Source organism: Brachyhypopomus gauderio, chromosome 21, assembly GCF_052324685.1.
Source record: "Brachyhypopomus gauderio isolate BG-103 chromosome 21, BGAUD_0.2, whole genome shotgun sequence".
NCBI lineage: Eukaryota > Metazoa > Chordata > Actinopteri > Gymnotiformes > Hypopomidae > Brachyhypopomus > Brachyhypopomus gauderio.
The window spans coordinates 2,889,697-2,906,617 of record NC_135231.1 but is presented as its reverse complement, the minus strand read 5'-3'; the positions used below and the strand labels follow the sequence as shown (position 1 = coordinate 2,906,617).

The 16,921-nt window shown below is 45.5% G+C and overlaps 1 protein-coding gene across 7 annotated transcripts in view; it reads right to left on the bottom strand.

Moving 5' to 3' along the window:
- The window catches only part of mtcl2 (microtubule crosslinking factor 2), a 40,500-nt gene extending 26,995 nt beyond the window's left edge, over positions 1-13,505 (bottom strand). For 2 of the 7 annotated variants that reach the window (XM_076983650.1, XM_076983651.1), the window contains exons 1-3: positions 12,321-13,504; positions 10,573-10,797; positions 5,260-5,418 (exon numbers count right to left, since the gene is read on the bottom strand). In XM_076983650.1, the coding sequence (XP_076839765.1) occupies positions 5,260-5,418; positions 10,573-10,797; positions 12,321-13,205 (1,269 nt within the window). In that variant the 5' untranslated portion in view covers positions 13,206-13,504. Of the gene's footprint in view, positions 1-5,259; positions 5,419-10,572; positions 10,798-12,320 lie in introns of all 7 variants that reach the window. The other 5 variants (XM_076983649.1, XM_076983654.1, XM_076983652.1 and 2 more) reach the window with 4 other exon arrangements.
- Between the last annotated feature and the right edge of the window lie 3,416 nt (positions 13,506-16,921).

Here is a 16,921-nt window from a genome sequence, read left to right as displayed (position 1 = left end):
TGCTGATGAAAAGAAAATGAGGAAATTCCTGCCAAGCTAGCAGGCCTGTTACACGCCCCCTGTACAGCAATAAGCTGCATATGGACTTGACCATGTGTTCAGTGGTCATGTGTGACCATGTGATCCGTGATCATGTTTGACCATATGTTCAGTGGTTTTCTGTGACCATGTGATCAGTGATCATGTTTGACCATCTGATCTGTGATCATATTTCACAGTCAGAGGTGGCTCTGCTGTTTGGCCCTGCCGAGCCTGGGCTCCCTCTAGGACCCACCGCGAGATGAGAAAACAGCACAGAAGCTTCCTGGAGATTATAAATAAACAAAGAGTAAGTGCGAACGCTGTTTCCTGTTGCGGGGCTGATTAAATGTGTGAAGTGTGGAGACGAGGGGGTGGGGATCTGACCTGCTTCCCAGGATTAAAACAGTTGAGCAAACAAACAGACCTTCGATGGATTCCAAACAAGTCCTCAACGAGACATCAGATAAGAGCCCACGGTCTGTGTGCAGCAGTGGGGAACCGTCAGGGCCTTCTACGCCCTCTCAGAGGGCCTAAAATATTCTTAAAACATAAATATATATAATTTATCCAATTTTTCAATCTACTTACAGTTTGACAATCGACATCTAAACAATTACAGAAATATAAGCAAATAAATTATTCAGCGGGCCCAGGTTCAATGGTCACGGTTCGCTACTGGTGTGCAGGTGCCACTGGGTGCCACTGGGTAGAAGGCAGCAGGCGGCAGTTGTTGGTGTGGTGTGTGTATGGAAACATGAAGAATGGCAATGACAAACCACACAGAGGCTGCCTCCACCATGTTATACTGGAACTTGTACCCTCCTCCTCAAACGCCCAACGAGGCAAGAGAGACCTCCCACACACACACACACACACACACACACACACACACACACACCTATCACATTTTCCAGCCCCTCCTGGTCTAAAGGTTCCAGAACAGCTGGAAGGTCGATATGTATGAAATGAAGACGGAACTGAGGAGGGAGGGGGAGAGAGAGAGAGAGAGAGAGATGGAGAGAGGAGGCCGACAGTATGTAATGCTAGCCGACTACCTTTCACACTAACCTTCCACAACTACAATCGCTTGTCACTTTGCTATTGAACAAGCAGAAACAGGCTCCCTGTGAATCGCCATCTAAGCATAATAAGAACCTTTTCAAAGTTTCCATACTGCACATGTCATTTGGAGTGAAAGTCAACTTTGGGCAACTGCCGTGATATCACAATGGGAGGTAGCTGTGCATGGTAATAATTTCTGCATTTCACGTCTCAGTTACATATTTGTATGTGTGTGTGTGTGTGTGTGTGTGTGTGTGTGTGTGTGTGTGTGTGTGTGTGTGTGCGCATGTGCATTTTTAACAAAGGCCCCTACTGGTGCCCATACTAATGAAGAAGAGGAGTTGCTCTTCATCTGTACGTGACATCCCAGACAGAGCGAGTCTGTCTAATATTGATCATGTTCTGATGGGAAAGACCAACTTTCTGTTTTGCATCTTAGACACTGTACTGCTTTGATGGAAAAAAGATGCAATATATAAATTAATAAATAATAACCTCTCTATCTACCTCTCTCTTCCTCTTTCTACCTATCTGTACCTCTCTTTTCCTCTCTTCCTCTCTCTACCTCTCTCTATCTTTCTCTTCCCACTGCTCTTTCATTTTTTTTCCATTTATAATGCTTCTCCTGTACAAATGCTATTTTAAAGCTGAACACAAAGTGTGAACACAAAGTGTGAGATTACATATTGTAAGGTAGTTATCATGGCATATAATTAAAAGAAAAAAAAAAAATACAACCACCCATCCTCATCACTATCAGCAGCAACCAGACCTACTCCCACCACGAGTCAGCTGGGACTACAGTAACACCTCTCTTTAATGACTCGAGGACATAAAGTACTTTTGTGTACACTAGAGTGTAATATTACACGTTCAGCAAATGTTCACTTTTGAAAAAGCAACGAAATCAGTTCGTCGGTCCAAACTGCGAACAGTCTGAACATAGTCCTAATATTCCAATGAGCACGCTTGATTGACAGCCCCGTCGTCAGGACTCGCAGTCCTGCCACACTGGTCAAACAGAGCGGAACAAGCTAGATGGTGCGAGGAGGGAGGAGCAGAATGACGGGCGGCCCCAGGTGCAACATCGCCATTCTGATGTAACAGATTTGGTAACACAAGTGGAGATTTGGTAACACAAGTGGAGATTTGGTAACACAAGTGGAGATTTGGTAACACAAGTGGAGATTTGTACCTCTGATCCACAGCGGTGACCCTGTTTCTTTAACAACTCCATCAAATAATAAAAGATAATAAGTCAAGTATGTGTATGAGTGTCATTATTCCACTTTTATCCTTACACGGTGCTCACACGTATACATATTTCAACCTAGGACTGTCCTTCAAAATAAAGGTCCCACAATTTAGGTCTCAAAAGGTCTCAAATTTGAATCCGAATTCAACAGGAGAGATTCATCCAGATATCTACAGAATAGCACAATTGTATGATAACTTGTCACAATGACCACCAATTAGCCAGATTTCTTTACTTATTTGACTGAGAAACCTTGCATTTACACTAAAGAGAAACTGCACACCTGTCACTCAGTGCATACAACTGTTTTGTTACAGCTGGTCATTGTAACAAGATGATACTGTTGATTCACATATGGACTTCCATCATTGTACAGACTTTTATTTTTGAAGGACCTTCAAATCTACATACCTGCCTAAATAAAGAAATAATAATAATGTGTCTTATTCTGTAAGGATAAAAGTAAAGGAATATTTTGACACGTATACAATATGCTGATGTATTATGAATGATCCTGTCACAGTACAGCACCTGAGTCCTCCCGTGTTTTTGTGTGCATGTGCGTTGGTTTGTGTTGGTGTGTAATATGAGTTTATCGATGTTTAGACATTTGTCATTGTAAGTCGTCTCACCTGTTTCTCGTCTCGTTGCACCTGTGGTGTGTTATCTTGGGGTAACTAAAGTGTGTGTCTCGTAAATGTTTTTTGTCAGTTGTGGGACCTGTTAGGAAGTGTTTAGCTGCCTTTGGTCTTTAGCGCTGCACGCTCTTTTTGTGTTTAAAATAAATAAACGGAATTTCTGTAAAGCTGCGTCTGTCTCGGAATCCTGCTTACTCGCAACATCATGAATCCCTTGGTCACTGAATTAGCTGTTAAAGAATCAGGATCAACACTGGATCAATGGAACTTCCATTACCAAAATGCACAGGACCATCACCTTTATTCATATATGTGCAAGCCTACCTTACCAATTCAAATCATTCTAAAGTTCAGGATTTGTTCACGGTCGCTGAATGAATAGTATGTTTTTATGGTTTTTATCAGGATAAAATGGAAACTATAAGCTTGGTCACAAACAGCTGAGTTAGCTAGGTAGCACCGTTGCACTAAAAGTGCAGTTGACCAAAAGGTACTGCAAAACAACACAGCCCTGACTTAGGTTGTACATTTAGCCCTGACTTAGGTTGTACATTTAGCCCTGCCTTAGGTTTTTGCTCGCTATCAAACTCGGTCTCCAAGAGGAATGTGGGATATCAGGGGATGTGGGCGGGGCAAAAACTGTCAGACTGTTAACAGTAAAGCTTACGTAATCTTTACACAACAACCCAATTTACATGAGAATTTTTATCTACACGATATGTAGATATAACACATATAACACGTTGCCCAGAAGTGCAAGGCCTTATGTTTATGTCTAACCAATTTAGATTTAAGTTCCCTGGGTCTTTAAAAAACATCCTAATTGTCAGAATGACACTTTCTGGCATTCATGGAATTATTACCAAGAATTGCACTGTCACCAAAAAACATCAACAAATGACACAGAAAGCCTTGCCCAAGGCCCTCCACCAATCAGAGCACAGATCTGTGTACTAGCCACATGAACAGCACCGAATCTTCCCTCAGATGACCCTGTGGAAGCTTGATTAGCTTGGAGGAATGACACTCAGTTGCATTCTGTTGTGCGGTTATATTGTTATTAACCTATAACATCACAGAATGGATGCATAAGCAATATCACATTAGAGGGAATGCTGTTATCATCATCACCATCATCTTCTAATTTTCCTAGTCAGCAACGCTCATTTGTAGCACCGTGGTACGACACGGCTATAATATTCTGTGCAAATAGATATGGTGCATTCTGTTTTCACTGATGAAAGTTCTTTGTTATAAAACACTCACAGTCGCCAAGTGACATTTACAGTTGCCGGTGTGTTCGCGGGTTTCAAGCTGTGTGCGGTTTGTGTGATTTTGCTCTTGGAAGGGTCAGTGTAGCTTAATTCATTGATATTACAGAAAACAATGAAATAATGTTAAAGGACTCCACATGTGCCACACCCCCAAGAATAGAGTTAGGGATGCTGAGACTGGCTAATCCACACAGACACACGTAGCCAGTCAGCAGCTGACAGTACTATAAAACAAAACATTTTTCAATTAACTTGTGAGCAATGACTGAAAGCTTTCACACAAACGCATCAATGACACAGGCACGTTATTGTATTACACCACTGATGGACATAATACACTATAATAATACACTATAATAAATTATATAATTCATCAGTGATAACAGTGAGTTGACCGTTCACTCAACAACCAAATGCGTGTCTCACACACACACACACACACACACAATGTAAAAAAATGTATCTGGAGGTCTACCATTAATGTAAATTTAAGTAGCAGCAATTAAAGTGTATAGATGTATTGTCCATTTATGGCGTTTACACTCAAAAAGACACACAGCTGTCTGAGCTCAGTTTTGGATGACGTGAAGCTTTGGACGGTGGGAGTTGAACCGTCTCCAAGCAGAAGACATCGGGATCTTCACTCTCCAGAGACTCAACTCTAAACAGCACTAAATCATAACGGTTTCCTGAAGGATGTACATTTAGAATCATGGAACCCAAAAGCTCTGCTATGTCTTTTTTCAAGTACACCTTCTTCATGTCTGACCAGACATACAGTCCAGCAGGTTTTTTTTTCTAATAAGTCAGTTCTGCTCATGTGCACTGAAATCACCAGACGTACAGCTCCACCGCGTACGCCACATTCAGTACTCGAAAGTCATTTTTACTTTGCCGGCGCTTTAACGATGGCCAGGTGGTTCCCAGAAGGCACGGGGGACTGGCTGGCATACGGCGCATGTGTACTGTGTGTGTGTAGCTGGGCGTGGCCCCCGGCCCCCGACCCTACCTCTCGGCTCCTCTCCAGCTCGGCCTGCAGGACCTGCTTGGCCACCTCCAGCTCCTGCAGCTTCACCTGCAGCTCCTCGTTCTCCTGCTCCAGGCAGCGTCTTTTTTTCTCCACGGCCTCCAGCTCCCCATGGAGGCGGATGGACACGTCCTTGGCCACCTGGGACAGGCAGAGGGAGCGCGGGGTTAAACCGGACTGTTGCGAGGGGAGGTGTGTGTGTGTGTGTGTCAGAGCCGTCACTCCTTCCCAGCAGGCAGCACAGGGATGCTATAATACAGAGGATCCTGTGGCTAGTTTTATGCCATGTAGATATTTGCAGTGTCCCTAATCAAACACACCCGATTCAAGCTGCAGGCAGCATCTTGAGCTTGGCCAAGTGACTTAGACTCGGGAAGAAATGATTTGTAGACAGGGCTGAGATTGCAAACTACTGGTCCAGTAACTTAATTATGTGTCACATTTGGCTGTTATTATTTTGACATTAGCTTGTATGACATTATCTTGTAGAGACAGAGAACTAATGAAGCAGTGCTCGCCATGATGCCAAACCAACTTCGTTACACTATGGATCTTTTAGCTTCTTCTGTTGGCTGAAGCCTTGTGGATCATGCTGGATTTATAAAACACACGAGCAGTTATGAGGTGCACCACGTCCGTGTGTTTTAATGGCAGTAGCGTTCTGTGATTGCCTGTCTTTCCCTGCACTGTGTGCTCAGGAGTCTTTCTGCAGAAGGGTACTTTATTGGGTCCTTGAATCCCCTCCTGGGAAAGGAAGCTCGTTAAATGTGTTTCATCACAAAGCTGTGCTAAAGGAGGGCTGTTATCAATGTTGGGCAAAGACTCATGTAAATGTACGTGCTACACACACACACACACACACACACACACACACTCACACACTTCCACTACATGTGGTCTCTGGTGAGTAGGATTCTACAAGCTGTAGCAAGCGCCGACATGTCGGAATATTAGTCCAAACAAAGCAAAACAACAGCAAACACGTCATTACAGTTTACCTCGTTAAAATATCTATAAATTTGCATGACATAAGCGATGCAACTTATAAGCGGCTCGTTTGAATGCGTTTTAGGTCCATCCTTTCATGACCATTGTTCGACTGAACCACTTCATGGCCTGAAATGACCTGACAGCATGTCCTGCAGGTGAGCGCAGGCAGGGTAAGGTCATGTTCGGGACAGATCGAGTGGAGAGAAAGCAACACTACTTCACTCCTCAAAAGGGACATGGAGGAGACGCATTACACAGTGGCCATTTGTGGACGCAACCACACAAGGGGGGATTCTCCTTTCTCTCTCTCTCTCTTACCCACCCATCTCCTTCTATTCTTCTCTCTGAAGCCATGCCAGGGGGCAGCTGGGTACCCACAATACCCCTCTGTGCTCACATCATGCTCTAATTCATATCAGATCCCTATTGCCCCATTATTTGTTTTTATATTTTCCCTTCATTCCTCATTCATCTCTTTGTGCTGAACAAACCATCTCTTTGTCCATCTGACTCCATTAGTTATTCTTTCCCCCCATTATGTTTATAACGTTTATAATGTTTCTCTTTCATTTTCTCTATCGCACTATGGGGGGGAGGCCAAGCTAGCCATGTCAATGCTAATCAGCGCAGCCATTCATTATCCAGGCATCCAGAGCACGTAAGACCCACATGCACTAGCCTTACGGGGACTGGTCGTCTCAGCCATCACACGTCAGCGTTTTCCACTGCGAGTGGCTGCTGAGGTGCGATTCATCCGCGTGCTCCTCTCCACCTCCCTGTCTGACTCCACCCAGCTGTCTGAAGGTGCTAAAGTGGCTCCGATATGGGAAAGCAAGAGACAGCTGGGTGGGGGATTAAAAGACCAGGGGAGCCTGAGACTCACAGGGGAGTGTGGAATGTGAGGGTGGAGTGTGAGGGTGGAGTTTGTGGGTGGAGTGTCCAGTCAGGGCTGTTCGGGGTGTTAGAGCTGCCTGGTACCCCGCTGTCCTTGTTTTGCCCCCTAACCCCACCTCAGCTCTCTGCAGTCACGGGCATTATGGGCTGTATCTCTACGCTACATAGCCGTCCAGCAGAAAAAAGGACGACAATTAGCCATCAAAGAGGCACTTTGTGTGTGTGAGTGTGTAGGTTTGTGTGTGTGTGTGTGTGTGTGTGTGTGTGCGCGCGTCCTCCTTGATCTTTCTTGTCAACACTGCTCCAGCCGCCTACTCACCAAACAGTCATTTTTAACGGCTTACCTTCTGATTTATCTGTGGACGTTTGTAGGAGAACAGCACTCACATATCTGCTTGTTAAACACAACTCAAACCAGCGCCTACAAGCCTGTCTGTTAAACACAACTCAAACCAGCGCCCACAAGCCTGTCTGTTAAACACAACTCAAACCAGCACCCACAAGCCTGTCTGTTAAACACAAATCAAACCAGCTCCCACAAGCCTGTCTGTTAAATGCAACTCAAACCAGCACCCACAAACCTGCCTGTTAAACACAACTCAAACCAGCACCCACAAGCCTGCCTATTAAACGCAACTCACTTTTGTAAGTCGCTCTGGATAAGAGCGTCTGCTAAATGCCATAAATGTACTGTAAATGTAAATATAAACTCAAACCAGCGCCCACAAGCCTGCCTGTTAAACACAACTCAAACCAGTGCCCACAAGCCTGCCTGTTATACTGAACTTCTCTGAGTGAGAGTCTGAGATGTCCTTGCACAGTTCATGTCTATGCCAATTAAAACACACTTAGAGTGAAAATGAGTAAGCTGAGGATCAACATGCCGCTAACCTGTTAGACCTCATTAAGTGCTTCGTCAGAGAAACGAACACAGGAAACATTCTAAGCTGTTTTAAAAAGGAACGCACCACTGTTGAAATTGAACAACCCCTCAAATTTTGCATCTTTGGATTAACACATAATGCGGTTCACAATGGCGGCCCTCGCTGTGTGAGCTTTATACCAGGCCTTCAGCGACATGGACAGACAGGGGGGGAAAACAACACAGATTTGCTCCGTCTCTAACCTCCGCTGGCAAACAAAGCCCGGCTGGAACGTGCTCTTGTTTTGAGATGCTGGAGACACACAGGGTGCTTCTTCTCCCCCCCCCCCCCCCCCCCCCCCCCCCCCCGAGCTTCGAGGCCCCCGCCCTGCCCATCTCCCGAGGCGTGCTGTGAGCTGCCGGATGTTTGGGGTTGACCGTGACATGTGAACGCAGCACATGGGTGATTATGCATGCGACTCCCTTCGTGTGCGGAATGTCGGGAGGAAAGGGGGGGGGGGGGGGAGAGACCCTCTTCCTGGAATTGTCGGAGCGGCTCGGCGCAGAGAGCGGACGGAGACGCTGGGGAGACAACGCTGTCTCCCTCTCTTCTCCTTTACTGCCAGTCATCCCCTCACCCTGCTGCAGTTCAGCTGTTATCTGTACACACAGAGGCACAACTGACCAAACAGCATGCCTCCTCCTTTATCACACCCTTTCTTCTTTCTCTCTCTCTCTTGCCCCTCTCTCCTTCGCTCTCTCCATCTCTTGGCCCCCCTCCCCCTCTCTCTGTCTCGCCGTCTCTCTCTGTCTCTCACCGTCTCAGTCTCCTCTCATCTTCTCTGCCCATGTGAGGACTGGCTCTGCTTCTCAGCTGTTGCTATGCAGGGGCACATGAGTTCAGTCTGCCGATGAGTAGCAGAATTTGAGATTGAGCTGCAATGCCTTTTCAACCTAAATTCAGTAACGGGGTATCTCTCTCTCTCTCCCTCTCTCTCTCTCTATCTCCTCAGTTTGCACGCCTCCCAGCCCAGATGTCTCTCTCCCTCTCTCTCATTGGTTTTGAGAAATTAGGCCACTGCATCAGAGGAAAGGAAGTGGAGTTGGGAATCTCACTAACATCTCAGTCGCCTCCTCACCCTCCTGCTCTCCCTCGTGGCTAACACACCATGACATCATCTCCTCCCTGTGAGACACAGGAAACAGCCAAAACGTGGGAAGCACTCAAAGTGCGAGACAAGCGCAAATCAAACGTTGGTGCTACCCTGACCTCAGAGCAACAACACCACAAATGGCGTTTGTTCATTTGGACTGTACCAAACTGCCAGAGGGGTGATGTTCCAAAACAGCTGCTCTTTTAGTCACCCAAACGTCCTACAAATGATGAAATCAGTATCTGAGGCAGTACAGTATATTACCCCCGCCCCCAACCCTTAATATTATATGTAACTCAACTCCTTGGTGGCCTGTGCTTTGTTTTGTGACCGACAGCTCCCCCCTGGTACTTCGAGCATTTAGCTCTGTGCTTGGCTCGGTTAGGTTAAATGTAAAGACTTTAATGCCATTTTGCCTGGAGGCTTTTGTGTTGCGGCTCAGCCAGTGAGCAGTGATGTGCTTTTCCCTCCCAGCCGTTGTGCCTGTGCAGCTGAAAGTGCCAACACCGGGCAGGCTAGCGTAATCTGACCCGGCTGAGGCTGCTAGCATGGGCAGACAATTGGCCCAGTGTTAGGAGACTCCCGCTAGCTGTTGAAGAATCCAACACACACAGGGAGTGTTTCCCCTCAAGCGCCATTTCTGTTTTGTTTTTTTAAACCCCCTTTTCCTGCGTCCCTTCTGATTGGCCCGGCACGTCCCCCCAGCCCGTGCCGGCTCTTTCTCGATTGGCCGAGCGGGATTTAACCTTGGGCGTGGGCGACCTCGCTCGCTCAGGAAGAACTTGGAATCAGCGGGGCTTGGCCGTCACCCAACATTAGCTATGCGAAAGGGTGAACATGACCCCTGGCGCTACCGTACACGACTTGGCCATTTGAACAGAGACAGACAGCAGGGCACAACTCGAGGGAATGACATCATCGCGACTGCTTCTCCTGCTGTCCGGCCTGAAAGAGGGAGCATTGTGTCCTTTGATGCGGGAGACAGGGGAGCGAACATCTCCGCATGAAAATCAGGACTTGCAAAAAGAAGAATCATAATCCGAACAATAACAAGGCTTTGTTAGAAAAGCTCCTGTTGGCTAAATCCGACATGTAAAGTATGGACAAGGTGACTATGGAAGAAATCCAAGTTAATAACAGTTGGTGCTTTGTGTCTACAGATTTTAAGGGATTTGAACAAATCACAGAGCCAGAAGACGTGAGCCAGACAGGTCGAAGCACGCCGGGTTTTAATTGTTATTATCAGTGATCGATATGGACAGATGACTGGGCAAGGCCACGTGACCGACGCCCCATGTGACCGACGCCCCACGTGACCGACGCCCCACGTGACCGACGCCTCACGTGATCGACGCCCCACGTGACCGACGCCCCACCCCTCAGCCTCTCTCTCACCTTCACGTCCTGCTCCAGCGTGCGGATGAGCTCCCCGTCCACCTGGCCCGTCTGGGCCACGCGCAGGCTCCGCCTCTCGGCCTTACGGAGCCGGTACTGCAGGATTCGGCAGGTCTTGTTGGCCTGGTCCAGCTGCTGCCTGAGGTCCTGCAGCTGGTACACGTCTTCCTCCATGTACACGTCCCGCATCTCCAGCATCTCAGAGCGCAGCTCCTCCACCTCATCCTTACACACACACACACGCGCGCACCACACACACACACACACACCACACACGCACACACACACACACACACCACCACACACCACACACACGCACACACACACCACCACACATGCACACACACGCGCACACCACACACACACACACACACACACACACACACACACACACACACACACGCACACACACACACGCACGCACGAACGCACACACACACACACACACACACACACACACACACACACACACACACACACACACACACACACACACACACACACACACACAATGTATAAAAGATGACCCAGAGTCTAATTTACTGTAGCAAGTGTCTTGAATAAGTAAGTGTTTATCCCATTTCAGTTCATTAAGGACAGGATACGAGTCACATCAGGACTGGTCTCAGCGTTTGTAACATAAGTAATTTTCTCCCAAACAGCTACAATCCGATTCCCTTTACTCCTGCTCTTTCTTAATAAAGCAGCACTCAGGAGACGTTACTTTCGGAACCACTAATCCCTTACAGCCACAGTCATGAAGCCAGCTGAAGACGTACACGCAGCTAGACCGGCAAAGAGAGCATTAGCGCAGTAAATATAACCCCGTTTATTGGAGCCTATGATGCGGTGAGCCACCGCGTGCTGTCACACAAGTTCTTCGGAATGTAGGTCACCCACTGCAGCGCACGTCACGTGCTTCTCGCGCGTATAAACAATGGAGTGAAAAGTGGGCGCGGGCGAGCCGGACTGCAGCAGCGTCTGTATAGCGCGTGGGATGCCCCAGCAAACCATCTGCATGGTAAATCAGCTGAGATAAAGAGACGAATATAGGATGTGCAGATATAGCATCTCAACCGATCTAAGTGTTTTGGTTTGCAAACAGGGCAAAATATTAAAGGCATAATAGCAATAACATTTCGGAATTTAATCCACCATTTTTGGTTGAATCTTACTTCCAAACATATGTACCTATGACCAAATACACAATTTGACAACCTGAGGTGAACACTGGGTTTTTACCTCGTTGTACATTATTAATCTGTTTAACTTACTGTTTAAATGCCTGCCTATTATGAAATATCACGTATCATATTGCATTATCTACAACGCATGAAATATGTTCAGGTAAGGTATATTCTTAAAGGGGAATCCCATGGGCCCATGGTCCGGTCTGGTTGGTCTGGCCGCTGTCTGTCAGGAGGTGAACTATCCTCTAACAACTGCCCGTAATAAGTCTTCAACACGGACAGCCAACACTCGCGATATAAATCGTCGTTCAAACAGGCTAACACTTTACTAATTAGGCTGTACAATATACGAGTTTTACCGAACTATAAAAATACTAATGCAGACAGTTAGAAATATTAGGCAAGGGAGTATAAACAAGGTTTGACTGAAAACGCTAAAAGGGAAAAATTAATTTAGACTACTTATTACAATGACAGACTTTAGGTTGAGAATGAACGACCCAGATACTAATTAAGAAACCTGCGAGTTTTGTGTTCTCCAAGTCATAATGCAATTACCTTTAAATAATCGTTTTCCGACCTCAGTTCTTCAATTTCCCTGAGATATTCCTCATGAATGCCATCGGTTAACTCCTCCGTCAGGTCGGAGAAAGCCAGGGAGGTGCTGGCAGGCATCCGACTGTCGAGCGAGGTGAGAGAGCGTTCGTCGCCGGGTGAGACGCTCCCTTCCCCCGCGTACGTCCCCAACGAGAGACGGTCCACGCCGGACTTGGTTCTCTGCTCGGCCTGAACATTTCGGTCATTTTCGGTCGGTTCTGTGCCCGACTTCTCCCCGTCCGGTCCGCCGCGGCTGCTGGTTTCAGTATCGCTGCTCGGGGCGTCCGTGGAAAGTTTATTTTCCTCCGAGGCGCAATCGGAGAGCTCGGAACTGCTGTCTGTCGGCGAGAGCTTCCCTGGAGCGCAACCAGAGTCTTTGCTCAGATCGTCGGATGCGGTGCTGGCATCTGACACCTTCCTCCGACCGGGTTTGTTTGACTTCATGTTGCTCTTCTGACCACTTGATGAAACCGTGGATTTCCCCATCAGTTTCCCCTTATCTGCTTTTGATTCTTTACCGGCGACCGGACTGCGCCTGGACACTCGCCCCCCTAAATGTATGGCCCCCGGTTTCACACTCAGCGTCGGTGCGCCGATACCTCCTCGGATCTTCGTGAGGGACCATCCAGGAACATCTTTGGGTCGCGCGGGCGACGGCGCGCGGTGCATCTTCTTCTTTTCGTTCACTTGCGCCGCCTGCACCGCCGGCTGCTGGTCCGGTCGCTGAGCCTGCACTTGCACGCCGTCGCCGCTTTGATTCCCGTTTTCCATTTTGTTCCCGAGCCGCTTCTCCTTGGGCGAGACGAGACGAGAGGGAGAGCCGGCGTCAACCTTCGTCTTTGTCATTCATTCCGTTTTCCGGCGACGATTCGGAGAAGAAATCAAAACTCCTCGCGCTCCTCGGGAGGCAGAAGTTAATAAAGCCGTGAAATAAAACCGCACCCCGAAAAGAAAGTCTGGTTAAGCAAGCGCCTCGCGAAACACAGCGAAGTTCAAAAACATCGATGCTATGTTTACTCTTCGGTAAGGATGTTTTTGTTTCTCCTGTTTGTACCGTTCCCACCTCCTCTCGCCGCAGCTCCACAATACTGGGGAGCGCACGTTGAACACCCTGCTACACTGGGAGGGTTTTCCTCCCCCGCCCAGATAGCGGCTCGGCGACGGGAGGAGCGGACCTCTACCGCCACCCCCGCCTTCTGGAGGAAGAGGAGCACGAATTTTGAAATTCTGCCTCGCGAAGGTCAACGCAGCGAATATGTTGGCAGTGTCTTTGTAAATATTACCAGGTTATGCTGAATGGGAAACTATTAGGTCATCCACACCCGAGCCAGTTCGCGTTGCGTTGCAAAATTCTCTTCTCAAAAGTCTGATGTTCAAGTAAGAAGAAATGTACAGGTTTTAATGTTCAGTGTGTTTTTGTTATGGTCGAGAAATATCACTGAAGTTCTCATGGTGGTTCAGAAGAACCTTTACGCTATTTATTTTCACACTGACATGAAGAACTGGTTCTTTGTGACAGGATGAGTTCATCAGTAGTTTGTTAAGGGATTATTATAATAGAATGTCAAACACATAATGTGGATATACTAAAGTGGATATGTTAGCACTATGCTAATAAAAGCATTTTTGGCAATGACACTGAGGCAAATACAAATGCTGTGAGCATAATTTTTATTTTTCAGGATTGTGGTCATTGTAGGCTATGTGTACACATATATGGTCTTTGTTGTCACATGTACATTTATTATATGGTAATTGTAGATCAAATGCATGTAATTATATCACTTGTACATTATATGGTAATTGTAGATCACATTGTTATATGGTCATTGTTGTAGATCACATGTAAATTATGTCCAGTGTCCTCTCTCTGAAGTACTGCATTGGTAAACCTGATTGATAGATAGGGTAAACCTCTTAAATGTTCAGTAATATAAACATAGCTTATGCTCTTATGTTGTGCATAATAGTGTGTGAAAAGTGGCTTTTATTTTATTTGTCTAAATGATTGTGAAAATAACAGATATGGAGAAGCCCCCTGCTGCCCTAAAACTGCCCCTAGAGAGGTTCAAATGACTGCAGCTCCACTTGCTGGCTCCCGTGGTGATGGTAGTGAGGGAGACTGTGATGGCCAGGGGCTCTGGTGTGTCTGCATGGTCTGGATAGATTCTTTGAATCAGCCTATGTGGTTGTGTGCATGGTGTGCCATTATTCAAACGTCTTAAAAACATGCTGTAGTTGTACTGCGATATGTTTAAATCCTGTAATTAGATACCTCTAAGCTGTTTTGAATTTTAAAAAGTCTGTTAAACATGATAATACTAATACTATAATAAAAATCTTTATTTGTATAGCACATTTCATACATAAATGCAACTCAAAGCGATTTACAGTGATGCATTTTTATAACACAAATAATCTGCAAGTAATTACTATTTACAAAGAAATATCAGGACATAGAAATTTGCAACTAGAAACTTGCAAGGTTGGTGATGAGCACTCCTGGCTCATGTGCAAAAACAATCTCTCAAACAGGCACTGGAAGAAAATAAAAAAACGAAAGACAAGTAAATACACAATACTCTCTCGCCATCTAGTGGTGTTTGCAGAAAGCACGACTTCTAGAACAAAATGCTTCAAGAGCATCTGTTCATAGAATTTTATAGGTGCGAGACTGCGGTGATTCAAAGTCATACAGGAGCTGAAACGAATTCTATGAAGCATTGCTACATCTACTTTCTGTAGCCAAAAAAGCTTTAGCTTTCTGTAATTTTTAGTTTTACAAATGCTTGGATTTGATAGTCTTTTTTGGAATCCTTCCATTGTGTTTGGTAATAATACAAAATGATAAAACTTTATGTGAAGGAGTATTTGACGCAGCAAGGAAAGGTCAGAACTGGGCCTTGTCTGTGAGCTGGGAACAAAGCCGTGCTGTGGAGAGCAAGTGGGTGTAATTGGTGTGTGTAACGATGGAAGAAAGGCCTCGTTCTGCTCCCCCTGTGTTTCTCGAGACACAGCTCTCTAGATTTCCATAACTTTTTGGAGCAATGCCTCATCAACCACAGTGATAATTACTAATGGCCTGAAGGATACTATGACACATTTGTTTCTCCCCTTCTGTAAAGATGCTTTAAACATACACAAAAAGAGCTCAGAGAACCAATCAGAGCTCAGATAACACATACTCTAAATCTGACATTAGGGTCTTGGGAAGAACTCAGAAGACAGAGTAGGCTGAGGAGTCTTTTGGTTTGTGGAATATCTTGATTACTGATGTGTCAACATCAATGCTTAAGGCCACCTATGATATACGAATACGAATACTTTAATGTCATTGCACAATGTACATGTACACCTGTTCAATGAAAATAGGATCCAGCCTCCATCATGGTACAAATATGCTATATACACTAATATAATAAAATGGATTTAAGAAACAAAATAGAATAGTCTGAACCAAAAACAAGCAAAGCAGAAGAAGCAGCATTGTTATTGCACATGTGAATTAAGTTACACATTTCCCAATAAAGTTAACATCTTTAATTGAAATTGAATCTATATATTGCACAGTGCCCGAATAAATGTTTTAAGAGTTTATCAGAGCGATAGCCCTGTTATCTTGGCCTTTCTACCTCTATATTATATTATTATATGTTCTATATTTTGATATCAGGTCAACAGAGGCAGGGGTGTATCACATAACACCAGGCAAAAGATGCTGATGTGAGCAAGCTAATCAGACATCGTGATCAGACCCGATGCAGAAATTAGTTGTTTTAATGAATGTGGCAATCATAAGTGATGGAAACATGGAAAGGAAAGAATAAGAAGAGAAGAAGAATGTGCTGATAGGAGCATATGGGACTGTGACTCCTAACCAGGAGGCGTGGCTACAACAGAGTGACAACAGCAATCTCAGAAAATCAGGGCGATAGTACAAATACACAAACTTTCCAAAGTGTATATAAACCTCTCTTTTCAACCATCTCTCTGTCTCTCTCACTCATCCACTCTTTCTGTCCACCTCTCTCTCTCTCTCTCTCTCTCTTTCTTTCTCTTTCTTTCTCTAATCTCTTTTTTAAATATTCATGAGTAACTTCTTTTTAGAGCTGGGGTCAGTGCAGGTCGTAATATGTTGCACATAGGTTTAGCTGAAGTACTCTGAGAACAGAGAACTGTATCAGTGACGCCTAACTCCATTATTGATGAGGCGGATCATAAACGCAGGCCAAACCTCTCCGCCATTAATAATGCAGATTCATTACTTTCAATCACTTGAATGTTTTTTGATAAAGATCAAGTGACAAATGAAATGTATGTTAACTCCAAATTCAGACTTGTCAATAATGTGAGAAGATGTGCAATGCACACTATTGTTTAGTTATTAGTGTTACAGATATTAGGGAGCAGGAAACTGTAACATTGGTGGTAAAAGTTCACACATTAATTTCAGAGAGAAAAGCCTGAAACCTTCATAGTAGAGCTGCTCAATAAGTGAAATTCTCCTGAGGATACTTAGGTTCACATAATTGTTTGCTACTGCAATCCCAGCAGGGCCTTGT